At 40.8% G+C, this 25,286-nt stretch overlaps 1 protein-coding gene and 1 long non-coding RNA gene across 2 annotated transcripts in view; one reads left to right on the top strand and one right to left on the bottom strand.

Annotated features, from left to right (window-relative positions):
• Positions 1-4,048: 4,048 nt before the first annotated feature.
• nmur1a (neuromedin U receptor 1a) lies at positions 4,049-6,025 on the bottom strand. The gene is made up of 2 exons (XM_034882522.1): positions 5,085-6,025; positions 4,049-4,826 (listed from the first exon to the last, which is right to left on the bottom strand). Exons 1-2 carry the CDS (start codon positions 6,001-6,003, stop codon positions 4,441-4,443), a joined length of 1,305 nt encoding a protein of 434 aa, XP_034738413.1. The 5' UTR covers positions 6,004-6,025; the 3' UTR covers positions 4,049-4,440.
• A 15,870-nt stretch (positions 6,026-21,895) lies between these two features.
• The window catches only part of LOC117950501, a 786,205-nt gene continuing 782,814 nt past the window's right edge, over positions 21,896-25,286 (top strand). Inside the window, exon 1 of the long non-coding RNA XR_004657922.1 lies at positions 21,896-22,022. This is a non-coding gene — a long non-coding RNA (uncharacterized LOC117950501). The remainder of the gene's footprint in view (positions 22,023-25,286) is intronic.

The following is a 25,286-nucleotide window of genomic DNA, read 5'->3' as shown; positions in this document are numbered from 1 at the left end:
AAGAGGAAGAAGCAAATTGATTGATTGATGGTTTTTACATTTTGTTTTTTAACTGATTTATTCTCACTATTTTTTGACGTTAGATAACCACACTTGGCTGTTTTCCTGTTTCCAGCTTTTTTTGTTAAAACAATCTGTCTGCTGGCTGTAGCTTTATATTTACAAATGAGCGTGGTATCAATCTTCTCTCCTGACACTGCTAGAATTCGAATAGGCTTATTTCTCCAAAATGTCAAACTCTTCCGTTGAATTGAAGTGTAAAATTTACGTAACTTTTTTATAATAATAAATGCCATTGCCAAATAAGTTGCTACAAAGCTAATTAAGGCTATTAGCTCCACACAACCCTCTCTTCGTAGTGTGGCTATGTTCAGAAGCTCGCATGGAGATAATTACCTCATCTGAAGAGTCCATGTTTTTTTAATCCTTCAAGTCCTCCTTCGCTACTAGCAACTGCGTGGAAGGAGGGTTGGGGTGCGTGCGCGATCACGGAAGGCTTGTATCATGTGGATGAACCAACAGTGTTGTTGTCATTACTTAGAATTCCTTATGGGGGTGATAGAAACTATGCACTATAGCTTTAAGTTATTTTGCTAAATGCAAATTAAGAGATCCGCACTAAAGCCATGTTAATTGTGCAAGGTGAATAAAAGAATGTGGAAGATTAAGGGTTTCCTTTTATCTTCAAGATGCATATTGTGTGTGGACCTCTAACCACTCTGTGATTTTACATTGAAGGTACAGAATTTTGATTGAGAGGGAGCTGAACCTCTCACATAGTCAAAATGTGTATTTTGAAAACTTGAGAAGTTTGGAGCCAATCCAATCAAGTGCAGTCCTTATTATCTTGCCGGGGGCAAGAACAAAATGCAGGGTGCCTTCAAGATGGATTATGTGATGCAAATGTCCTACGTGTGCCATCATTTGTGCTGGGGGTGGGTGAGGGTTGTGTGCAATAGTACGCTGAATGAAATATTTATAAGTGAATGTGCACCACAATAAGTGTGCTTTGTGTGTTAGCTTATGGTAAAGGTGGATAAATCAACAGTGTAGGCTACATATTAAATTATCAGATGATTTGTGAAAAGCTTTCATTTTTTATTTTGTTAATACAACACCTATACTTATGAAGGTAATAAAATAACACATTTAACACAATGTCCTTGTCCTTTATTTCCCCCCACATTGTCAACAGCAGCACATTAGAGCTTCACAGAGATAGAAATTAACATCTGCAACCAAGAGTATAGGTTTTCCTGATGTTAGCATGTAGCTACATGTAGCAATGCATGTAAAATAAACTCTGCAGTAAAGTGTCTGAAGCAAATGATTACATAAAGCATGGGCTAGGGTTGAGGTATCCTGATGGACAATGCAGCCTCTAGGGCAGAGATATTAAACAGGGTGTCCAAGACCCTTAGGGGGTCCTCAGAGTTGCTGCAGGGGGGCAACCTAATTATTGTTGAAAAAACATCTTTATAGAGATCTTTTTAATTTTTATCTATACACAATATTGATGGTAGGCTTACGTGCCTATAGGTATAGCCACAGATACAGTTAAGCTTAAGGATTCACTGTGCCCCATTCTAGCATTAAAACATGTATATGACTATGTAAACAATTATTATTTTAATAGCCTAGTATTGTATGCACCATAAAAAGGTGTGTGCGAAGGATTTAGGCCGTCCTACCAGTTTAAAATACAATGTATATGTTACACTCATATTTTATGCAATATTTGTAGTAATAGGTCTCAATTTCTTTTTCAACTGAGGGGTCCTTGGCCTAAAAAACTTTAAAGACCCCTGCTCTAGGGGACGCTAATGGGCTTTACACTAATTTTGTTAGAACATGGGTAATGCTACAGTAGATCGCACACCTCTGGAGCAACTACTGTGTCTTGCTCAGGGACACATTGGCGGATGTCTCCCAAACCAAAGTCATGTGCCATATCTGCGCCATTACCACCCCATACATGACTGTCAGGTTAGCCAATACAGTAGCCTATACATACTATACAATATATAGAGCCTGAACTTATAGTCAATCATATTGTTTAAATGTCTGAAAGTCATTTTTGGCAGCATTTCCCACGTTATACAAAACTCAATGCAATCTAGAAACATGCTACAAATGATTTTTTGCTTTTTGTTTGTAACAAAAAAATACAATGACTGCTTCATTATTATACATAAATTAATTTGAAGTCATAGTATTTTTCTATAGCAATGGACAACATTTCAGCATAAAGTACACACTGCATAATATAAGCACTAAGACATTTAGTAGAAATGATTAAAAACCACCAAACGCTACTTTAAACTGTAGGCTACACAGGGCTGACAACATGGCAGAAATACCGTATACATAATACATTCTTACAGAACAATTGATAACAACCTTTGACATTTATAGTACAAATAATTTAATCAAATAATTACGGTACTGTACAGTGTAGCTTACATCGTGGACAGTTACAGTAGCAGTTTCACAAATAAAATAAGACATTCACTTTTTTACATCTTATTTTCATAATTTTACAATCCCGTCTTTTTTGTTGTTGATTTTTTGTAGTATCTAGTTTATCCAGAAACTTTAGTTAATTGATACTTACACCATTGTCTTTGACATAAGTTTACTGTTTTTATAATACAAGTATATAAAAGTTTCCAACCGCTAATTGAATGGGACCAGTTTTAGTGCAAACCGCTAATAAGCTGATAACACTAGTCGTTGGGCACGCAAAAGTAAAAAGAAATCGCTGTTTCTAAACCACCAACAAGGCTCATAATAGGCAAGTCAAGGCAAGGCAGCTTTATTTGTATAGCACATTTCAGCAACAGGGCAATTCAAAGTGCGATACACAAAATCAGTTGGAAATAAAAACAGTTAAAAAATAAAAACAGATAAAACACGTGAATTAAAAATAGAAACATTAAGACACATAAAACACAAGAGTAAAAGTTACAGTGCAGCATAAGAAATTAAATATTAAAAGAACATAATTTAAAGAAAGGCAACATCAAAAAGAAAGGTCTTCAGCCTTGATTTAAAAGAACTGAGAGTAGCAGCGGCTCTGCAGGTTTCTAGGAGTTTATTCCAGATATGAGGAGCATAGAAACTGAACGCTGCTTCACCCTGTTTACTTCTGACTCTGGGGACAGAAAGTAGACCTGTCCCAGATGACCTGAGAGGTCTGGGTGGTTTGTAGTGTAGTAGCAGATCAGAAATGTATTTTGGCCCTAAACCATTGAGTGATTTATAAACTAGCAAAAGTACTTTGAAATCAATTCTTTGAGGCACAGGAAGTCAGTGGAAAGACTTCAGAACTGAAGTGATGCGATCCAGTCTCTTGGTCTTAGTGAGGACCCGAGCAGCAGCGTTCTGAATCAGCTGCAGCTGTCTGATTGATTTTTTAGTGAGACCTGTAAAGACACCGTTACAGTAGTTAAGTCTACTGAAGATGAAAGCATGGACAAGTTTTTCCAAATCCTGTTGACACATAAGTCCTTTAACCCTTGATATATTCTTAAGGTGATAATAGGCTGACTTTGTAATTGTCTTAATGTGGCTGTTAAAATTCAGGTCTGAGTCCATGACTACACCAAGATTTCTGGCTTTGACTGTTGTTTTCAACATTGTTGTTTGAAGCTGAGCGCAGACTTTTAATCGTTCCTCTTTTGCTCCAAAAACAACCACCTCAGTTTTTCCTTCATTTAATTTCAGAAAGTTCTGGCACATTCAGTCGTTAATTTGTTCAATGCACTTAGTCAGTTTTTGTATTGGACTATAGTCCCCTGGCGATAAGGTTATGTAAATTTGTGTGTCATCCGTCAATAGTACTGCATTTCCACTGCAGTATAATGAGAGTCCGTAAACTGAAGCATCAAGAACTTTGTTAGTGTACAGACAGTTTATTAAAACGTTGTTTGTCGTTCGACTGGTCCTGACTGTCTTCCCAAGATGGCGCCTGCCTGGATATATATGTATATACAAGCTGCACTTTCATATGGTTCTTTGTAGTTTTGCCTATTTAAAGCTGATGTACTTGTTGTTGGGAGTTTGCACCTTCAGGGTTTAAAGCACTTAATTGGAAGTCGCTTTGGATAAAAGTATCAGCTAAATGTAATGTAATGTAATAATGTAATTTTAATCTTTTTGATGAACTGTCTGTACACTTACAAAGTTGTCATTGCTTCGGTTTCATGTAGGGACCCTCATTATGCTACCGTGGAAGTGTGGTGCTATATTGATCCTTGTTAGTGGTATAGAAATAGCGATTTATTTTTACTTTTATGTGCCCTGACGACTAGCGTTATAAGCTAATTAGCGTTTGGCTCTAAAACTGGTCACATTCCATTGGAATGAAAACATTTCCCAGAGAATGGTTGACTCGGTGCCCAAGTGTTATTAACCCCTAGGTTTATTTTGCGCCTGAATTTAACATGAAAAACTGGTTTCATTTTTCATCCTTACATCTCCATCTCCTGCCTCGACTTCAACAACAGCGGCTCCGTTGCTAAGAGGCGCATCACTCAGGGTGCTGCGGAGTGTCACCCGGGTGACGCTGAGAGAGTGTTTCCTGGGAGCGATGTGATGTGGCCGATGGCACATGACTTCCTTGAACATTTCTCTAAAGCGTGTTGACATGAGGTTGTACAGGATTGGATTGACTGCTGAGCTAAGGTAGAAAAACACTCCGGAGATGATGTGCACATACTGGAAGATTTCCAGGTGGTAGTCAGTCCAGTCAATGATAAAACTCCACATGAGACGGTCAGTGTGAAACGGGGCCCAGCAGATCCCAAACACTACCACTAAAACGACTGCAAGATACAGCAAAAGAGAGGAAGAGACAATGGGGAACATGGCTGGAGGAGATTTTAAAAGCAGTACATTGATTGATGTTTTCAATGATTTCAATGAAATTATTCTTCTTTAGATTGGTTTCAATCTAACCTTTAAAAACTCTTAAATATTGGTTTTGTTCTGTCACTATTGATTGGGCTCTCTTTCCCATGAACAGGTTTGCTTACAAGTGAGCTCTGGTTAATGTTAAAGAAAAAGACTTGTTTAATACTCACACAACATTTTAGTGACCTGCCGGCGACGTGCCTTCTGCTGCTGTGATCGGATGCTACAGAAGATGTCCTGTCCAAAGCCCGTCTTCGCCTCCAGTGTCTGACGCATCTTCTCTCGCTTCAGCTGCAACCCGATAAGCATGTAGAGAGCGCTGATGGTGAACATGGGCAGCATGAAAAATAGCAAGGTGGTCACCTGGATTGTTAGGTTATACATCCAGCGTGGTTTTACTAGTGTACAGATCGCTGAGTCAGGAATCTCCACGGTCATGTTACCAGCAGGGCTACTAGAGCGACTGTGAAGGACGTTGATCCCATGCAGACTTGTGTTCGGCAAAGCACACAACACCGACACACCCCACACTGTAAGTATGACCCGCTTGGCATGGGTACGTGTAACAACATACTTTGCTCGTAGCGGGTGAACCACAGCAATGTAGCGCTCCACGCTCAGCGCTGTCACGTTGAGGATAGACGCCAAGCAAACAGTCTCGAATATAAACGTTTTGAAGTAGCATCCACCCTTCCCCAGGAGGAAGGGGTAGTTCTGCCACAGCTCATACAGCTCTAATGGCATGCCGAGCAGCAGCACCAGCAGGTCTGACACCGCCAGGCTGAACAAGTAGTAGTTTGTTGGCGTCCACATCACTTTGTTGCGTGCAATGACAGTGCATGTCAGCACATTCCCCACCACACCTACCAGGAAGATGACCAGGTAGATGTGGCAGATGGGAAGGAACACAGATGATCGACGAGGTCCCAGATATTTCTCCAGGTACTCTTTATCTGTCAGACATGCATCATCCACATCAATGTGGCTTACGTTAATGCCAGAGGTCAAATTGACACACTTCCCCCCAGGAGAACAAAGCCAGTCATCTTTTTCAGCCATTAGATCAAGAGAGCAGTTGTAAGGTGACATCTTGCCAAAGTAATAAAACTCGTTACCTGAGAAAAAGATAGATGAAACAGACATCAGTATGCCATTGTAAAACAAAAGTTTTGAATACTCATGAGAATAAAGTTTAAAATAATGTAATTTATACAAATAGATTTCTACTAATAGTTGAACAGGAAGAAAGGTTTTGTTGATTACTGCAAATGCACGCGTGTCAGCACAAATGAGGAAAGAATTGCTTCACATCTTGACATTTATCTCTCTTCATCATGTTTCCTGACCATCTTCCCAAACTCTGAATTAGAATAGTCTGGTGACGTATCGAAGGTCAACCCCACCCCTGCCCTAATGGCAGCTTGAATTGGCTCAAATCCTCCTTAACCCTGAATAGGATAAGCGTTTACAGAAAATAGATGGATGGATGGATGAATTAGATTTACTATGCCTGCAGTTTCTTCCAATACATTTTTAATTGACTTTTGACAGTGAAGAGATTGAATAAGCTTGAATTGCCATCTGCTTCCTGCCCTTGAACAATAACTCAAAGTATTCACAAGCTTTGTCTTGGTTAATTGGTGAATACGAATAAGCAGGCTTTTCTTGAAACTAATAGCAAAGTAACCATCAGAAAGATAATGGCCAGCCAGTTCGCGGTAAAGTACAGTAAGTATTTTTGTATTATCAATGTATGAAATCACTACATTTATGGAGCTTACCCACTACTAGTACCAGCTTGACTCGACTCAGCCATGGTGCCCGTGACCTAACGTGACACACACAGAACGGTCAAAGGTGTGTTGTTTTTGATTCTCGGCAAGTGGCTGTTGACACATCTAGAAATCAAATTTTGTTTAAAAAGAAGCTGGAGGCTAGTGATGATTCTCTCTGACCAATCAGTAGTCTGCAGACTTCCACGTCACCTTCTAGCAAGTGAGTTTGGGGAGCATTTAGCTGCTAAAGAGCCAAATATTTTTAGCTGGGAGTTGGTGGAGACCAAAGTTAAGGTAAAAAGAAAATAGATATTAGACTTACATTTAAAAAGGATCATTTATCACATGCTTGATAGATCGTAGATAGATAGTTCTCTTTTTGTTTTGTTTTCTGTTGTTAAGTTTTCTTTGTTTGACATTTCTTGATTGTGGATGAATACGTATTTGGTAAGTAGTTACAGTGCCTGTTTTTATGGTAATGAAGGAAAAGGTCAGAGAACTGGGCTATTATAAATCAGGCTACATGTACACAAGATGAATTTGTTATTAGTTTTGGTCTTTGCATGGGATTTATTGACAATGAAAAATATGGAATATAACTATTCTAAGTTTGCTTTCCAATTGGGAGGGGGGGGGGGTTTAGGTGCTAGACTATTTATTTGCCAGGATTGGTTGCTAGGTAACCAGGGATTTTGAGCAAATTACCTTTCCCAGCCAAGATACACTGATTAAATACCAGTAAACATTTCCTTTTGTGAGATTTAGAGGTGTTAGTAGGTGGATTTTGAAACCCACGGATTTTGTTACCTTGAGACAGAACCATGCTAGCTTTCTTTAACTTTTAGGCGACTTCTTGTGCATTTCAGTGGCAGGGACAAATCAGCAGATTCTCATAGACAGCAGTATGTCCTTGAGATGTAATGTACCTGCTGTTCAAAGGAACACACATCAGAGAGCAGTGACTCATTCTATTAAATCTTTGGAGGCTATTGAAGTTCCGGTTGAAGGAAGTAATTAAATAAAAATTAAATCTCAGGGTAAAGGGCTTTATAGGAACTACGACAAGATGAAAGTTTAACACATCAGTTAGTTATGTTGATCCCATCAATAAATGACTGATACTGAATCAAAGCATTTTTTTATGTATTATTGTATGAATTTTTATTTCATAAAACATGAAATACATTTGATCATGCTTACAGGGAAACTTTGGCTTCTGTTAGACTTGAAGACTTAATGTAGGTGGAAAAGGAGTAATGTGGAATTTCAGCTGAATGGAAATTTCTTACTTGGAACCATTTTTGCCATTTTTCAAGTGAGAGATGGACAATGACAAAGACCGAAAAGACACACACACACACACACACACACACGTATAACAAAACATCTTACATTCCAATTAAAATGTTTACTTCAAGGTCTCAGGAGGCTGAACAGAAAGTGAATTTGGACAAGATGAAAGTTAAACACATCAGTTACTGTACATGTTGATGATCCCATCAATAAATGATATGAAAGCATGTTGTCAGTGTACATTGGCAACACATCTATTGCTTTACAACAAATTGCGTACCATTAATCATGTCCATTTGGCTTTAAAGGGTAGCCACTACTGTGCCATAAATTGCTTTTTCTATCCATATGGTTTCTTTTTGATCACAGTATATTAGCATCTTTTACAAATTAAAGGCTCAGGGACAAGCTTGGGGTGAAGGATGCAAGCGCATATTAACAATATGTTCAGTGCATATTCCACAGAAAAACATAGTATGCTTCATACAAAAATAGATCTATAAAAAGTATTTCAGTCCTGCAGGATACAGGCTCTACAATGAATTTGATATATTTATGGATGACACACAAATCTTCCTCGTGACCATTCTGCAAGTCGTGCATCACTAATATTATAGTTAAAAAATGTCAGCAGCATTGTTTATGATTTATTGCAATATTCTCATGCTAAACACATTTTTCATGTTGCTTGTAAAGTTAAGTTAATTGCCATGCCTGGGGGTCATGACTTGTTTTTGCACAAAATGAGTGAAACAACATCCCAACATAAGTGGCTCTAAAACTAACTAAAGAAAGTGTCTTTCTGTTAAGGATTTCAAACTGTATTTGATCAACTGGCCAACAGGTATGTGGTAGATTTATGTGGTAGATTACACTTTATTGATCTCCAGTAAGAAATGTATCTGCTTTTAAATGTCATCATTTAAAGCCAGTTGGTAGCTACAAAGCTCACTTGTACAGTAAAGCCTCTTTGTATCAAATAACTAAATGCAATGTTGACTACATCCTGCAGTGGATGCAGTAAAATGCTGGACTTTTAGAGTGTCTCTTACTTTACAAGTCCTGCCTAGAGTATATAACTCATTACAAACAGTGCAGTAGGCCAGTCCAGTGACTAGAAGCAGCTTTGTCACTAGGGTAACTAGTAAACTTTGAGGCATGCTTGATAGCAGCTTTCCATTGTTTTTCTCCTTCTTCATAATGATACCATGAGTTATCCACTTTGCAAATCCAGATAATGTGCCTTTCAGAAAAGTTAAAGTAACAGTAAATAACAACCATCTTTTGCACTAAAGGCAACGTGACATTGCTCACCTAGTTAAGCATGTGCCCAATAACGGGGGCTCAGTTCTTACCACAGTGGCCTGGGTTCAACTCCCACCCACAGCCCGTGCTGCATGTCATCCCCTCTTTGTCCCCGTGCTCTACTGCTAAATCTTCAGTTGTACTAAATAAAGGCAAAAAAGCCAAACTATTATCCAAAGAAATAATTGTGTAAATGTGTTAAAGTGCATGAATGCTTGCTTCTTCTTACTTTCACTTGCTAACGTGTCCACGTAGTCAAGTGTAGTCTTAGGGAATTGTGTAAAACCTAAATGTGGACTTTCTCAGAAGTGCCTCTCACAAGTCATTTAAAAAAGTCACTTTTGACATTTTGATCCATCACCTGATGCACTGACGAGACAGTCTCTCTATTCTGTATTAGCATGCTGCACCTTTCATGACATAATTTCCTATTTATGCTCCCTCTTCAAATTATGACTCCAAGATGATGTGCTTCTCAGGTCACTGTCATTTTCTTTGTACAGTTATATTCAATTATTCATATATGGTATTGCTGAAAATAATGGTATTATTCACATTATATTGTTTGTGGCTGAATGAGCCACCAGGACACTGAGGGCCAGGTGAACGTACATTTGCGATCCTAGCGTTATCAGCGCCATGGGCAACCTGCAGAAAGCGCACGCTGTGCGCCAAATTTACCTATCCTGGAGTTCATTGGGTAATAAGTGCCTTTCTCTGCCAACTAAACCGTAAATTGCGCACATTTAAACGTTCACATTCGTGGAAAATGTATGTTGTATGTTTCTGTAAATGTGTTTCTGGAGTGTCGGGGAGACAGTTGGTATGTGGGTGCAATCAATGGTTCCTATGACGTTTTTGGAAAGCCTGCTTGATGCATGTTAGTCATTAGTGGTGGGACATGTATGTATTGACTAGTGTGCTATAGGAAAGCGTTAAGTACATGGGTGCTATGATACGTGCAGACTGCGATATTCCCACTGCTGATGCTATGACTGTTTGAAATGAACCTGATGCTGATGTTTGTAATGTAGCGAGGAGTTTAACAACTGCTGGAATGGAATGTAACTGTAATATTGCATGGCTGCTTAATCTGTAAAGCTTAATGATTTTTTCAACAGAAAAAGTGTAATCCTTGTCTTCGTCTTTTTTAGATTCATGCTGCCATTTCACTAGATTTACATTTATTCCCTTGGCCCACCCATGAATGCATATGCATGACACGGAAAGCGCAATGTCCCATTTTCAGTTCCTGCGACATACCTTGCTATGCTTTTACACGGATGTTGCGAAACAAATACATTTGGCCCTGAGTAAGTTTGCATTTAGAATGGCAGAATCAAATATTTTAGTTTTTTAAACACAAAAGCATTTGTTCCTAATCTTGCCATTCTGTACTCAAATAAATTCAGGGGGTTTACTTTAACATTAAAATAATTTCCCCCCACAATCCTATTATGCTCAAATTGGCTGTAGCTAAATATACCACTTTAGTAAATGAAGATTAAAGAGTAGACAAATTAAAATGTAGCCTCAGTGTAGCCTAAACAAATCTTCTCTTTATTTTTAAGGCACTGAATCATAGTGGTCATCAAGTGATTTTTATAATTGATGATGGATATACAATACAGTAACTTATCTCTTGATAAGTCACTGTGAATTGCCTTTCCAAAGAGCGTAAATCTGCTTACCTGATATGTGTTCCCTCTTTTTTATTCCCCGGTTTAAACGCAGATCAGTGTCTTGAGTGAAGTGTGAACAATGTGCTGCTCTCTCATTCCACTCTCCTCCTGGTCTGTCGCTCTCTCCTCAAGCCTCACTCACGATCACACACATACAGTACACACAAACACAGACAGAGCTCTTTCTCTTTCTCTCTCTCTCTCTCTCTCTCTTTCTCTCTCTCTTTCTCTCTCACTGTCATTCTCCCTCATCTCCATCCTTTCTGGTAGTTGGACAGAGACAAAGCACAAAAGCTCAGTCGGACAGCCCTGAGGGCAGCGCCGACAGATGGAGCACTTGGAGGACCACCAGATTGCAGGGGCGATGGGCAGAGCAGGTCTGGAAAGTGACCAGGAGATCCAGAGCAGCTGAAAAGGACGGGCAGGATGATGGCCGGAAGGGCAGAGCAGCTCCAGTAAACGACCTGAAGGTCTGTCGTCTAGGTACACAGGACCTAGAAGAGGTGTACCTAGAAGACGGACCTTCAGGTCGTTTGCTAGCCCTGCCCTGCCCGTCTGGCCATCATCCTGCCCGTCCTCTTCAGCTGCTCTGGAACACGGGACCCCTGTGGAGAGTGGCCTGGGTTCTTAAAAGGCAGCTGGCACTGATGACCTAGCTGTAGATCAGACCAGTGGAGAGATGAGCAAAGACCAGCAGCAGGACAGCAAAATGGAAGGTCTAGCTGTGTTTTCAGCAGAGACGACTGAGCACTTTGGGGTGGATAGCTCACTGGGGATGAGGTAGGAAGTTGGCCAGGACCGCTAACTGTGGCTCTGTGGCACTGGGCAGCTGAGAGTTTGCTGTGCTAAACAGGTGGGAGAGCCATGAACGTCAGAAGCCAAAGGGACCACTTCTTCCTCTCGCGACTCTGTAATACTCACTGAAAATAGCAAGGTGAGGAAGGATGAACAGTGGGAGTTAGCGGATGTGAATGGATTTATGTGGACCTGCCCCTATCTCTGTGCCCCATGGACTGAGTCAGTGACATTATAGTGACTGATTGCTGGGAAACAGCATAGGTGGCCAAGGGCAGTTGCTTCATCTGGAGATAGGTCATTAGGGTATGCCCAAGGCGCGAACTTTTGCAGCATTGACAAATGCAAGGCTAATTTATCTCACACGTATGGTGGCATGATGAGCATCCTGACTGTGATGTAACAATGATCCAATATGTCCTCCTCTCTGGTCGGGCATTTAATACGCTGTCTGTATTTAGGGAGTTTGTGAGTGAGGTTTTCCTTTATTAAAGATGGGATGTTAACACCAACCAGAATGAATTAAGCAAACTCACAGGGTGAACATAAAGGCTTACAGATTATGATGAGAGATGCCAGGTCGGGAGAACAGTGCTGATTGGTCACTGTCATGTCAATGCACCAGCCACTTTTGATGTAGAAACAGATTCCAACACTTTCAGTTTTGCCGGAGAGATTTGTGTTTCTGTCCGCCCTGTAGCTGAGAGTCCGCTATTAATCCCCGAAGCCAACTCTCCATGATGCACAACATACTAGATGAAGAAAAGTCCCTGTTTTTAACCAAAAGCAGTTGTAATTCCTCCAGTTCGTTGGGCAATGAGCACATGTTAGAGAGGAATATTCCCAATAGCGGAGTGCGTTTCCCTCCCTTTACTGCGTTGGCAAAGGTGAGCTCATCTTTGATTAGATTGTTAAAAATTTCCAGTGTAGTGAGAAGAAAAGTAGGAAATAAGTCAGCTGGTGTTGTTCACCTGATGTTCACAAGCTCTTCACTGGTAAATGAAATCTGGTGAACTTTCACAGGACTAAATGTCCTCTGACCCCTGTATTTATGTAAGTGGATGTTGAGGTGGTTAACTTTTATAAATTGCTTGGAGTGCACCTGGACGACGGCTAGAGTGGACTGGAAACACAGAGAACCTCTACAAGAAGGGCCAGAGCCGGCTCTACTTCCTGCGGAGGCTCACAGGTATCAACATCTGCAAAATGATGCTACAGATATTCTACCTGTCTGTAGTGGCCAGTGCAATCTGCTACTGTGTATTGGGGAAAGAGAGGCTAACAAGCTCAACAAGCTAGTGATTGGAGGAGGAGTTGAGTTGGCAAGCTGGTTGAGAAGAGAGGCGTCTTCAGCCAAAGACTATTACCCCCAAAGTGTTTCACCAAGCGACACCAAATTCTTAATGCTGGCCATCAAACTTCAACTAATGCCCATTCTGTTGCAGAAAACACATTAGTGGGAGGCTGCTGAGATCTGGACTCAAAATTACATCCTCTGTAACTTTGACAAAGTGCAATACTTACATGCACCTTATGGTTATCTATCAATCTATCTATCTATCTATCTATCTATCTATCTATCTATCTATCTATCTATCTATCTATCTATCTATCTATCTATCTATCTATCTATCTATCTATCCAACTATCTATCTATCTATCTATCTATCTATCTATCTGGCATTTAATAGTGTTTTAGAGAAAATTTCACAATAGGTTCTGAGGCAATTCCTTATGGACTGAATAAAGCAACATGTGTATAAAAACCAACAAAAAAGAGACCCACTAGTAAAAAAAATATTGGGCTACTAGTGGTAAAAAACTCCACAGGGTACCTTTAGTTTAATAGCGTCATATTGGTATACCTGTAGTGTAACAGCCACTAAAGTTAAAAGTCACTAGAGACTTGCAACTATGCCGGTAATCTGACTCATAATGTTCCCACTGGATCACTGTATCGGTAAACTATGCCAAGGTGTTGTTGGGCTACTCAACCTCCATAGCCAATGTGCACACTGATTCTTTAGTGCAATTGCTTAGTGGTCAGCAAGTAATTGTACTGTATTTTTAATTTTAATTTCCTTGAATGACAATGGAATTGCCTGAATAACTATACCAGCACTCTACACCATCAGTAAATAATAAGTCAAAGGCTTCTAGGCAGAAGGTAGATGTGTTTATATCATGTACATGCCCAAAGTTAGATCTGAATTTAGAAATAATATCATTTCCAAGAAGCTGTCATTTTCCCACCCAGTATCTGATTAATCCAAACACAGAATCCTGAGGCAAGATGATTTCATGAGAGAACTCCCAGTTTGATGAATGAAACAGACTTCTTTAAATCTATTCCAGTTGTCACACAGCCTCATAGAGCCTGATTGCCTACATGGTGATCAGCTTGACATCGGGAAGTACTTTTATTACCTGGCATGTTTCATGAACTGAGTGAATAATGTAATAGCATGCAGGTATCACATAGCATTTCTGTTTTTCATGAATGATAAATCTCTGCTGAGCAGATGTTTACAACTGATGCATGTTAATAAATGATCACACTGACCTTTTCACGCACGCACACACGTACACATGCACGCACACACCTACTCACGCACGCACAAATCATTTGGAGAGAACAATTAAAAAACAAGTGAAAGTGACAGTGTTGTAGTTAAAAATCTGTTACCTGTTATTAGTTTTTATGAAATTCATTTTGAATAATTTCACCAATTGAAAGCGATAAAGAAAGAATGGCAATGTGCAAAATGGAGCTGATACTGCTTATTGTGACAGGAACAAATGAAGTTTTTAGCATTAATGCCATTGTCAGAACTGCCAATGCTGCTACTGACTGCCACTCACTGATCAGCAGACATTCAAGTTCCTGCACATATGCTTACTGAGGACAATTGTTTTACTAAAGGCACACATCACATGATCACTGAGTGGGTGACATACTGAGCTGGATTGTCAGATTTGTTGTTTTTGGGCACTGTGGTGTCAGTATGGGTTCTGTTATTGTTCTGTCAGTTTGATAGCTTGTCCTTTCAGTGAAATTCATTATTTCTGACATTGTTTCACCAAACGGCTGGCTGAGATGCCTAGAGGTTTGATGTTGAAAAGCCAATCTCAACAGCTGATGTTTCTCTAAAGAGTTTTTAAAGTTGCATTAAGCAGGTTCACACATTGGTGGCTTTTAATGGCAAATTCCAAAAATAATGTAACATGCCAGTTCAGACCTGACAGCTTTGTGGGGACAAAATGCTGGTCCCCATAACGTTAAAGGGCTTTTTGAGGAATAAGACTTGGTTTTAGGAGTAGGGTTAGAGTTAGGTAATGGTTAGGGTAAGGGTAAGGGATAAGGTTAGGCATTTAGGTTTGATGGTTAAGGTTAGGGTAAGGGAATAGGGAATGCATTATGTCAATGACTGATCCCCACAAAGATAGCCAGACACGACTGTGTGTGTGTGTGTGTGTGTGTGTGTGTGTGTGTGTGTGTGTGTGTGTGTGTGTGTGTGTGTGTGTGTACAGTTTTGTGCAGGATATGCAACATATATTGGCTCTTTGCCTGGGATTTTCATTATGAACCTTTTAGATACGAATATTAGGAAAATTTATAGCAAAGTTATTCACTCAGTAATGTAAAAACTGTCTTCTCTCCAAATGATTTCTGAGGAAATGGCTGATTTGATTTTTGGGAATGAGTGCAGTTACAGAACATTTGACTCAACACATAATTTATCAGTCCAGCTGTAGTAAAAAGGCACTAATTTGGCGATTGAAGAGAAAATAATTCTGATTGCTGGGAAATGACAAGGACAAAGAGGCACAGCAGGAAGAAGAACCTAATTGACGTGACAGTTCTGATGTGGTCAGTTTGTGTTATGGTTTGGGGTTTTTGTTTGGGGTTATTTTTCCCGTTTGGCCTTCCCTGTGTGTTTGTCCCGGTTTTCTCCCTAGTTGGGTGTCATAGATTCTGTCTTATGTTTCCCTGTGTCTGTTGGTTATGCTTTCTGCTTTATTTTTGTCTTGTCTTGTCTAGTCTAGCTTTACTTTGTTTGTCTGATTGTCCTGCCCCGCCCTAATGTGATTCACCTGACGTCCCACCTGTTTCCCATTACCTTGTTACCTTGTGTATTTAACCTCTGTGTTCCTTTTGTCTAGTGCTTGATCATTTTGTGCTGTGACTGTCCTACATCGAGTTCCTTCTGCCTTGTGAGTTTTCACCGTCCGTGTCTTCCTGCCAGTGTTCCTGCGATCCCCTGTGAGTTTTCACTTATGGAGTCCTCTCTGTTTGTTCCCTATATCCCTCATGCCTGGTTTTGTCCCTTGTTTGGACTTCAGCCTTTCCCGTGCCTGATTTGGATTTTGCTTGGACCTTACCTTTTGTTCGGTGTGTTTTTAACTGTGGTTTAAATAAAAAACCCTGTATATCTGCTCCTGCCTGCTGTCTGTTGCATTTGGGTCCTCCCCTCACCCCCCGCCGTAACAAGTTTGGGTGGATGAAAAAGACTATAGCAGCTGATATAGACTATAGCAGCTGATATAATCATTCCTCAGACAAAATCCCCATAAAAATACCTTTTATTAGACATCTAAATAGTTAAGTGTTTTTTCTATTAATTGTTCAAAAAGCATTAAAGGTGACCCTATTTAAACTCTTTCTTAGCGCCTTAATAGGTGACACCGATAAGGTTGTGCTGAGTAATGCACTACAGATAGATTTTTTTTCATATTTCTTCATATTAGTTATAAAAAGTTACTATTAGTAGTATGCTATTAGTATTTATCATAATTGTTGGTAAAAGTCTGAAGACTTGATACAAAGAACAAAAAATGCACCTGTTAACTTTTGCTCTGTGGCAGTATGTTGTATGGCAATATAGTGTATTTGTAAGGTGAACATTGGTATTCAACGGTCTTCAGCCTCTTTCAATCATTAGAGCACAGTGGAGCATTGTGCTGTCCAGTCTTAAGTTTTAATGGCGGGTAACATAAGGTGGGTGGCAAATGGTAATTATGCATATTTCTCAAATTAGATCTCCAACCTAGATGCTTGTTCTACACTGTTCATAAGGCACAAGCAATTGTGACACATTTTTTTATTACAGTTCTCTGAATAATGGATCAACATGATTGTGTATCAGTGTGGGACAACATTCAAACTGATCTCCCTTGTCCTTTTATTGTTGTAGCTGGAAGAATGCCACTTCACCTCCTGGGCTCTGCCAGGTACTCTTTTGCCTCTTTTGCCTTTTGAGCAAGGCACCGTACCCCCCAACCGCTCAGGTCCAGCTGGCAGTCCACTCACTCTGACATCTCTCCATTAGTGCATGATTAGATCCTGAGTATATGAGTGTAGTTCAGCCCTGTGTGTAGTAATTATTAATAAAGCAGACTGGAAATTGTAATTTCCCCACTGGGGATCAACAAACAGTATAAATATACAATTATAAATTAAACAGAGCCGACTTTAGTCGGGCCGTGTGGATAGAGGAACACCTGGGGCGTTGGGTGCCTCGGTAAGATGCATGCGTCCCTGTTTTGAGCTATTTGGTGTTTATCGACATCTGACAATCTTATTTGTTATACTTGGGTGCTGTGTGGTTGCACAGATTGCGTGCCCCCCTGCCGGGTTCTGAGGGCGGTGTGTCCTGTAAAGCGGTGCCTTGAAAGTGCCTTGTCTGCCTGTTTGCTTACAATGTATTGCGATCCTGTTTTGATGTTGTGTTTACCCATCACAGCTGTACCGAGGTACAGCATTGTGCATGCCGCTGCAGAGGCTGCCGGGTGCCACAGCTATCTAAGGGGCCAGCGCTCCCTGGTGCGTTTCTCCTCCCAGGTTTTCTGTTCTGGATACGGGTACAGAGTGTTCTGGCTACTGGTACGGATTATTCTGGATACTGGATACCGTTATCGGAAATTTTTGATTCTCGAGTGTCATAGGCCGCTCGCATGGCCACACAAACTGTATATATTACAGATTTCAAAACAACACATTTGACCATTCTACTACCGCACAGAGGCCATTTGTCCTGGCCAATCATGTGACCGTAATTATGTTGTTGCTATTGTTGAGTTTATAAAAGTTGATATTTGATAACAATGTCGTTTTTTGATTTGATGTACGCTGGAGCCAGAGTCAAATACTGTTGCAAGTTTACAACATGCTGTCTCTATAGATCAGGTCAAAGCAGACCCTTGTGTTATATATCGCCCTCTGTCACTCCCTAACAGATTAGACCAAAACCAAACAATTAACATATAGAAAGAAACCTTCTGCTGCACAGCAGGAAATAACTTTCTGTCTCCAACCCCCTGGTGTGCTCTACTAGATTAGGACAAAGACAATGTACATTCCTGTAAATATTTGACATCTTCACACAGGAATCTTTTGATCTGTGACGGAGCTCGACCCCTAGAGGGCAGCGTTAAGCGCATGTCTTCCGATTGGACAGTGAAGAAACCAATAAGATGCGCCCAACACATCACTATGCCATACACGTAGGAATCAGAAACGCCCCCAGGAGCAGGGAATATAACTGTGATACTGAGAAAGATTTGAGACTGACTGATGTGATTCCTAAAGGGGAAGCATGTTTCTCAGTCCGCTGTCAGCGGCAGTGTTATGTTTGCTTTTTGTCATGTCATTTTCATCATTCTGTTCAATTAAATCTTTTGTTTAAATCTTCAGTTAGACCAAGCCTCTCCTTCCTCAAAGATTCAGAAACACATTTCTTAACATCCTGTTCTAATTTAACAAGCCATGTTAAGCATGTAACCATTGTGAAACTGAGTTAGATTTAGGCAATACAAATATAGGATCAGTAAAACTTCAGGGATTGGCTTTAAATTGGTCACGCAAAACTACTAAAAGAGGAATTTAACGTGATGTCACAGACGTTATGGCATCACAAACTAAGGTCCGTAAAACTGTTAATTTTTAAATCACAGTGGACTTTTAGTTTTACCCAGGACGAAAACCGCAGTCTACAGAAAGTCTTGTTTTGGCTTGTGCCCATCCACTACCCCAACTTACCATACTTGGTCACCTCACTTCCTTGTTTGTTCACGCAATACTTATTTAAGCCGACTTTTACCTCGCAGGATCAGCAGGTCAGCTCTGCTTGTGGAGACAGGCTGATTTGAGACATGATGAGACAGACTCTGGCTATCAATACCGGTAGTGATCGGCATCTATTATCTATCTGTGCTCTTGAACCGCAATTTCCCCACTGTGGGACAAAGCTTCTCTCCTCTTATCTTATGTCACTCAGGATGAGCCAATTGCCTACAAATGCCTTAAGGCATAGGCTCAATCACTACCTTGGTGGCCCCATTAGTAAACACATGCAGCCACCATTCACACCTTAGGCTATTCCATTCAGATCCCTTCAGCTGATGCAAAACACACAACAAAAAACAACCAAGTGATGGGGGTAATGTCTCTGTGAAGGGATCTTAAAAGGTGTTTCCTTAAAGTCTAACACACTGAATGCATTTCCTTCCTTATAAAACACATTTTAAGCATTGTTTACATCCATGTTTATTAGCTTGTAGTCTTCTTCTTCCCTGTCTTTATTGGTGCATTGCAGCCTATCTTGGTATGTTTCCACCGTTCCACCAGTTGAATACAATCTAAGCCATCCCAAAAATGAATGTAGACAGTCCCGAATTTAAAGTGATTTTCTTCCTTATGATGAGTACAATAATTAAAAGTGACCTTTAACAAAAATAAAACATCTAAAAAATTGTATGATCAATCATCAACGTTTTTATTCAAATTCATCTGTAAATATTAGACTATAGGTGAATTAGTCACACCACAAACAAAGGCCAAGTTGGCAAAAAACAGGGGGGAGAAGTAAACCACTTTTGGGGGCACTTTGCAAAATAAATTTAACACAGGGCCCCCAAAAAGCTAGAAACGGATCTGCTTGCTGGTGTTTCTAAAAGTTGGAGGAGCTGCTGGACAACATGCACCTGCCATGAGGAGATGGTTGTAGGTTGCAAAGGATAACATCTACTAAACTGATCTGTTTGCAGCCTTTGTCCCATAGGGGATGAAGAAGATAAGGAAGTTACGTTAAGTGGTAACATCAGTGTCATGATTTGAGCTGCTGCAGAGTTTTGACTCTTAACATAATGTCATAACGTTATAGTCACTTCCCACACCGTAAACGACTGCTGTCTTGTGAGATAGCATTAATGGTAATTTACCATTAACTAGGCTAATGGCTAACTGGTAACATTGACAACAAACAAAGGTCACTGGCTACCTTACTGACTTGGTTTTAATTCCCTGTTGCAGCTGCAGAGGCTTGCGGTGCAAGTTTTCCTGATGGTTGTTTACTTGATACTTACTTGTAACGTTAAAAATTGTAGCAGTATCCCACCACGGGACGCTGTTGTCATTGTACATCACTCTGTCAATACCCGCAGTGACCGACATCTATTTTTGTGTTTCTAGCTAATGTATGTGCTGTGTGTGCGTGCAATCGTGCATTTGTTTGTCAAGGAGGTGAAATAAGAACTGTTCATGCTACACAGAATGTAAGTTAGCAAGGTTTTTTCTAATTGGTAAACAATGTCCACAGATGGACACTGTTGTTCTTTTGCATGTTCTATAAATGCAAAACTGTGTGACCTCTTGTAAGAGTTTCTCTGACTTTTTCACGTGTCATTTTCTTACTCCTGAGACAGAAAGTCAATGGGAGGGAAAAGAGTAATTAAAACACTTTTCACTAAAATGGTTGCTTTTACTTTTAACCCGTATTCTGGCAATCATAGAATTTTAACCATGGAGTTCACTATACTTGATTACTGGAGGATATTGAAATGCAGTTCTGTTTTAATGCATAAATTGTAGGAGCCGACAGGATTACATTTCACTGAAATTGTATTGTATGTGATTTAACTTGACAGATTGATTGATTGATTTATAATGGTGACTATCAAGAGTGTCTATTTTACAGCGGCCATGTCAGACTCATGTTGCTCATGGCACATTTTCACAAGTCATAAGCATGCAAAGGCAGGTGATGACGACAAGCTAAAGGCCATATCATAAATATGAGCAGGATGGCAGATGGAGCCTATAAAAACACAATGCATTTTAATGTTTACTTTTTCCCCCTGAGAGGACATGTTGTGTACAAGGGAGGTGAAATTCAAGGCATGTTGCTAACTATAAAAATAATCATATTATAAATTCAAAGCTGCATTGATGCAGTGGATTGTATTTGTAAAAATAACACAAATTGTTGGTCTGGCTATCACGAGACCAAGTCAAGCTCAATGGATTTGAGATGGAGCGTTGGTCTGGGGAGTCTGCTCTGTATTTTCTCTGCATAAGAGATGTGACCAACAGGCGTAGTTCAAATGACGCTGTACAGAGCTGCAGGGCAAAATCAAATCGTTAGGAGAGTGGGCAAGGTTTACCCAGTCTAAGAAATTGTATGAACATGGGACAAATAAATCTCAGTGTTGTCACTTAGCATCCTAGAACTTACCATAGTTAAGGGTGTAAGCAAGTTTGACATTTAACTATTGTTTTAGTAACTATCTATTCTTGCAGTTTTGTACACCTTTTGTATGTGTAGTTTGCTAGTTTGCAAATATAGTTGATTTCTTGCGAGTGTCCTTCAGTCATTGTTTCATATCCTTCTCCAGATTGTGCATTTCTCTTCAAGTCTGCACATGTCAACAGCCAAATGGTAGTTCACAGCAAATGTCAGTGTTTGCAAATGGAAACAAACTGACTTACAAATCTTGGACGATTGGGTTTAAAATCATAGATAACATTTTGTTCAGTGACCTCCTCTCCACCACAACAAGTGTCCTGTTTGCAGCCGATGACAGAGCAAGCCTTCCTAATCAGTTCGTTCAGCCTGTTTGTGTCGCTGGCTCCGATGTTGCTGCCCCAGCAGATGGCAGAGGAGAACAGACCGCTGGCCACAACAGACTGGTAGATCATCTCCAACATTCAAACTTCTGTAGGTGGCATGACTCTGAGTTGTACTGGACGTCGGTGGTGTATAAGGTGAACAGAAAAGGAGACAGCACAGTCCCCTGTGGGCCCCCTGGACCACTCACCACCACATCAGACCGAACACGGTCCAGGCGGACAAACTGTGGTCTGCCTTTCAGGTAGTCGGTAATCCAGGAGACTGTAGACGCACCGACACCCATCACCCGCAGCTTCTCACCTAGTAGCAGTGGCTGGATGGTGTTGAATGCACTGGAGAAATCAAAAAATGTGATTCTCACAGTGCCACAACCGCCATCCAGGTGCAGAAGAGCTTGCTGCAGGAGATGGATGACACCGTCCACTCCCAGACGAGGCTGGTAGACAAACTATAGACGGTCCAAAGAAGATCTCACCTACGGCCTCAGGTAGGCCCAGACCAGCCTCTTTAGCACCTTTATCACTACAGGGCCTTACATCCCATCCTTGAGGCCAAATAGAGTTGACTTCTTGAGGACCGGGACAAGACAGGATGTCTTCCACACCCTCTGCAGGCTCAGGATGAAGGGGGGGGGCGGGGGGGGGCAGACTACAGGGGAGTGAGGGGAGAGGTGTGAGAGCAAAAGAGGGGGGTGAGGAGGCAGTGAGTGGGAGTAGAGGGTTGGTGGACTGAAAGAGGAGGCAGGGGATAGCTTTGAGTTAAACCTTTTAAAGTAACAGTTTAGTTTGTTTGCTCTCTCCCGGCTGCCTGGTGTTTGACTTCTCCTACCCCCACATCCGGTGATCTCTTTCATCCCTGTCCACACGGCCCTCATATTATCCTGGTGGAGACTGGCCTCCAGCTTCCTCCTGTAGGAGTTTTTACACGCCCTCGGTTTATCCCGCAGTTTGTGCTGTACTTCCCTTAGCTCCTGTCTGTCCCTTGACCTGAAAGCTTTCTTCTTCTCATTAAGAAGGATTTTCAAATGGTCTGGTGATCCACGGCTTGGAATTAGGAAAGCAGCGTTCAGTCCGGGAGGGCATGGGGATGTTCTCACAGAATTTGATGCATTCTGTGATACAGTCTGTCATGTGATTGATGTTCTCCCCAAATGGCTCACAGAGCAGGTCCCAGTCTGTAGACTCAAAGCAGTCCTGCAGTGCCTCCTCAGCCTCCTGAGTCCCCCTTCTCACAGTCCTTGTGTGGACAGGCTGCCGCTGGACAAGAGGAACATACATAGGAGACAGCAAGATAAGGTTGTGATCTGATTTACCAATGGTAGGACAGTGGCACTGTACTCATCCTCGGCATTTGCATACAGGAGGTGCAGAGTTTTGTCTCCTGTGGAGCAGTTAATGTATTGTTGAAAGTCCGGGAGGGATTTATCCAGTGAAACCTAATTAAAATCCCCAGTGATAATGATGAAGGCATTGGGCTGTTGCGCCTGGAGTTGTGAGACAGTGGTGTGAATGACGTCAGCAGCTGTCTCCGCATCAGCAGAGGGTGGAATGTTAACACCAATCACTATGACGGACCTAAACTCCCCCGGTAAATAGTATGGACAAAACCCCACAGCCAGCAGTTTATTGTCCGGGCTACAGAAACGTTCCTTCACATTCACATGACTCCAGTGTTAAGTCCCTAGCTCTGCATTTATAATGGGTCCCAATTCTTCTTTCGTCTAGCAAATATTGCCTTGACTTTTTTTTTAAATAGCTTTGTCATACAGTAACTTCAAATCCACAAAAAGACATCATAGGCTAGCTCCATCTGTGGCTGCCAGACAGGCAGTAACAAAAAGCAGCTCCAGGTTTGGTTGACCAGCTGACATTTTTCTTTTGCCTAACTGTTGGAGTTTTGGAAATGCTTTGTGACAGGTGGCCTAAGATGACTGCAGATGCCTTTGTGGCCGCTGAACCTCATGCTTCAGCTGCACAAGCAGTCAGCACCATGTGAAAGCTATGCAAAGAAAATCCCTGGAATGCACTCAACATCAATGCGCACACACTCAAGACAGATTCACACATCTGCATGAGATGAAAAACATCCACATTCAGGTCATGAGATGCACACACGTAATTGTTTTTTTTAAATACAAATTTAAATTGTGCAAAAAGGTCACAAATGGATAATCCATCTTGTACTATGCTGTTGCCAATCCTTCCACTTCTGGGATTGGTCCAGTGCCACCGGAGATTCCACCAGATGTCCCTCTTTTTGTCCGGATGTCCGTCATCTTCAGCTTCCTGTGTTGGCATTTTGATCTCCAGTGGATTTCTGAGCACTATGGTTACCTGCTCCTCAGATCTCTACAAGGTAAATCCAGACAGCTAGCTAAACTATCTGTCCAATCTGTTTTCTGTTGCATGACTATAAGAAATTTTGAATGAGTCACCATGGCTACGTCCGGCTCTTAGCTCCACCCATGACCATTGTAATTGGTTTAAAGAAATGCCAATATAACAAGTTATGGTTTTGTCCCAGTCCAAAATGTTGTGTGGACTAGCCAGATCCTCCTCCTCAGTAATGTGGAGGAAGGTCTGGCAATGCATTACTAGGGATACTGTAATGTAGAGCGGTCATTATTGCAAATAAACCCTGGACGCAGGATCCCACTTCTTTCACGGTTACTTACCAAATAAATCAATAATTTGACACCAAATATTGAATTTAAAATTATTTAGTTAATTTAAAAACAATGTTATTGCTTCCGCTGAAGACAGAATTTTGTTACCTTTCTACAGTTGGAACCGGGTAATGAGCTGTCTGAGACTGAAAAAAGAAACAATACGTACAATATTAGCACATGGATTACATACATGGATTATAATGCATTACTTTTTATAGCAACAGTAAAAATATGAATGGTTAATGAGAACAGCATAAATAGATATAAAGCATGAGTGTTTTACTCTGACGTGCTGTAGGTGGAGACCAATAATTCAGAGTGAATTATTGTTGGTATGAGTCTTGTGGGTGAGCAAAAGGTCAGTAAGCAAATGTTAGAATACTGACTGCTATTCACATTATTTGTTGATGAACAAAATAATATTGTTAGATGAAATAAATTAGAATTAGAAACAAAACAAAAAACAGACATAGTTGAATTCATGCCTTCAAATGTTCCAGTTGTGCTGGCCTGTCTGTGCAAAATCTGACAATTTGTTTTTGTCATTTTGCTTGTGTTAACGAGCCAATTTTATCTAAAAAAAATACTGCCAGCAGTCATTCTAATCAGGAACAAACAAGAGCACATGGCTTCACTGACTGAAGAAATGTGACAAGCACATGTCATAGTTACTTCTGTTTGTTCTGTCTAATTTGATTTTTGGAAGGGAATAAAAAGCTCTGCTTAATCTGTTTGCATCCCAGGTCAGTATGATTGGGCAAAGAGACGCTGCCTCCTGCCACGGAACTCTCTGCATCTCGCCGCCACCGCAGCTAAGATTGCAGGTCAAAGGCGCCATACACTCCTAAAACACATTCTCACATGTAAAATATTATACCTTGCTTACCTTGGCATCTTCAGTGCTGATCCTGCGCCAATGCACTCTATCAATCTGCGCTTGATTGCT

The sequence above is a fragment of the Etheostoma cragini genome, chromosome 9 (assembly GCF_013103735.1).
Source record: "Etheostoma cragini isolate CJK2018 chromosome 9, CSU_Ecrag_1.0, whole genome shotgun sequence".
Classification (NCBI taxonomy): Eukaryota; Metazoa; Chordata; class Actinopteri; order Perciformes; family Percidae; genus Etheostoma; species Etheostoma cragini.
The sequence above is the reverse complement of the archived record's forward strand: the minus strand, read 5'-3'. Positions and strand labels throughout refer to the sequence as shown.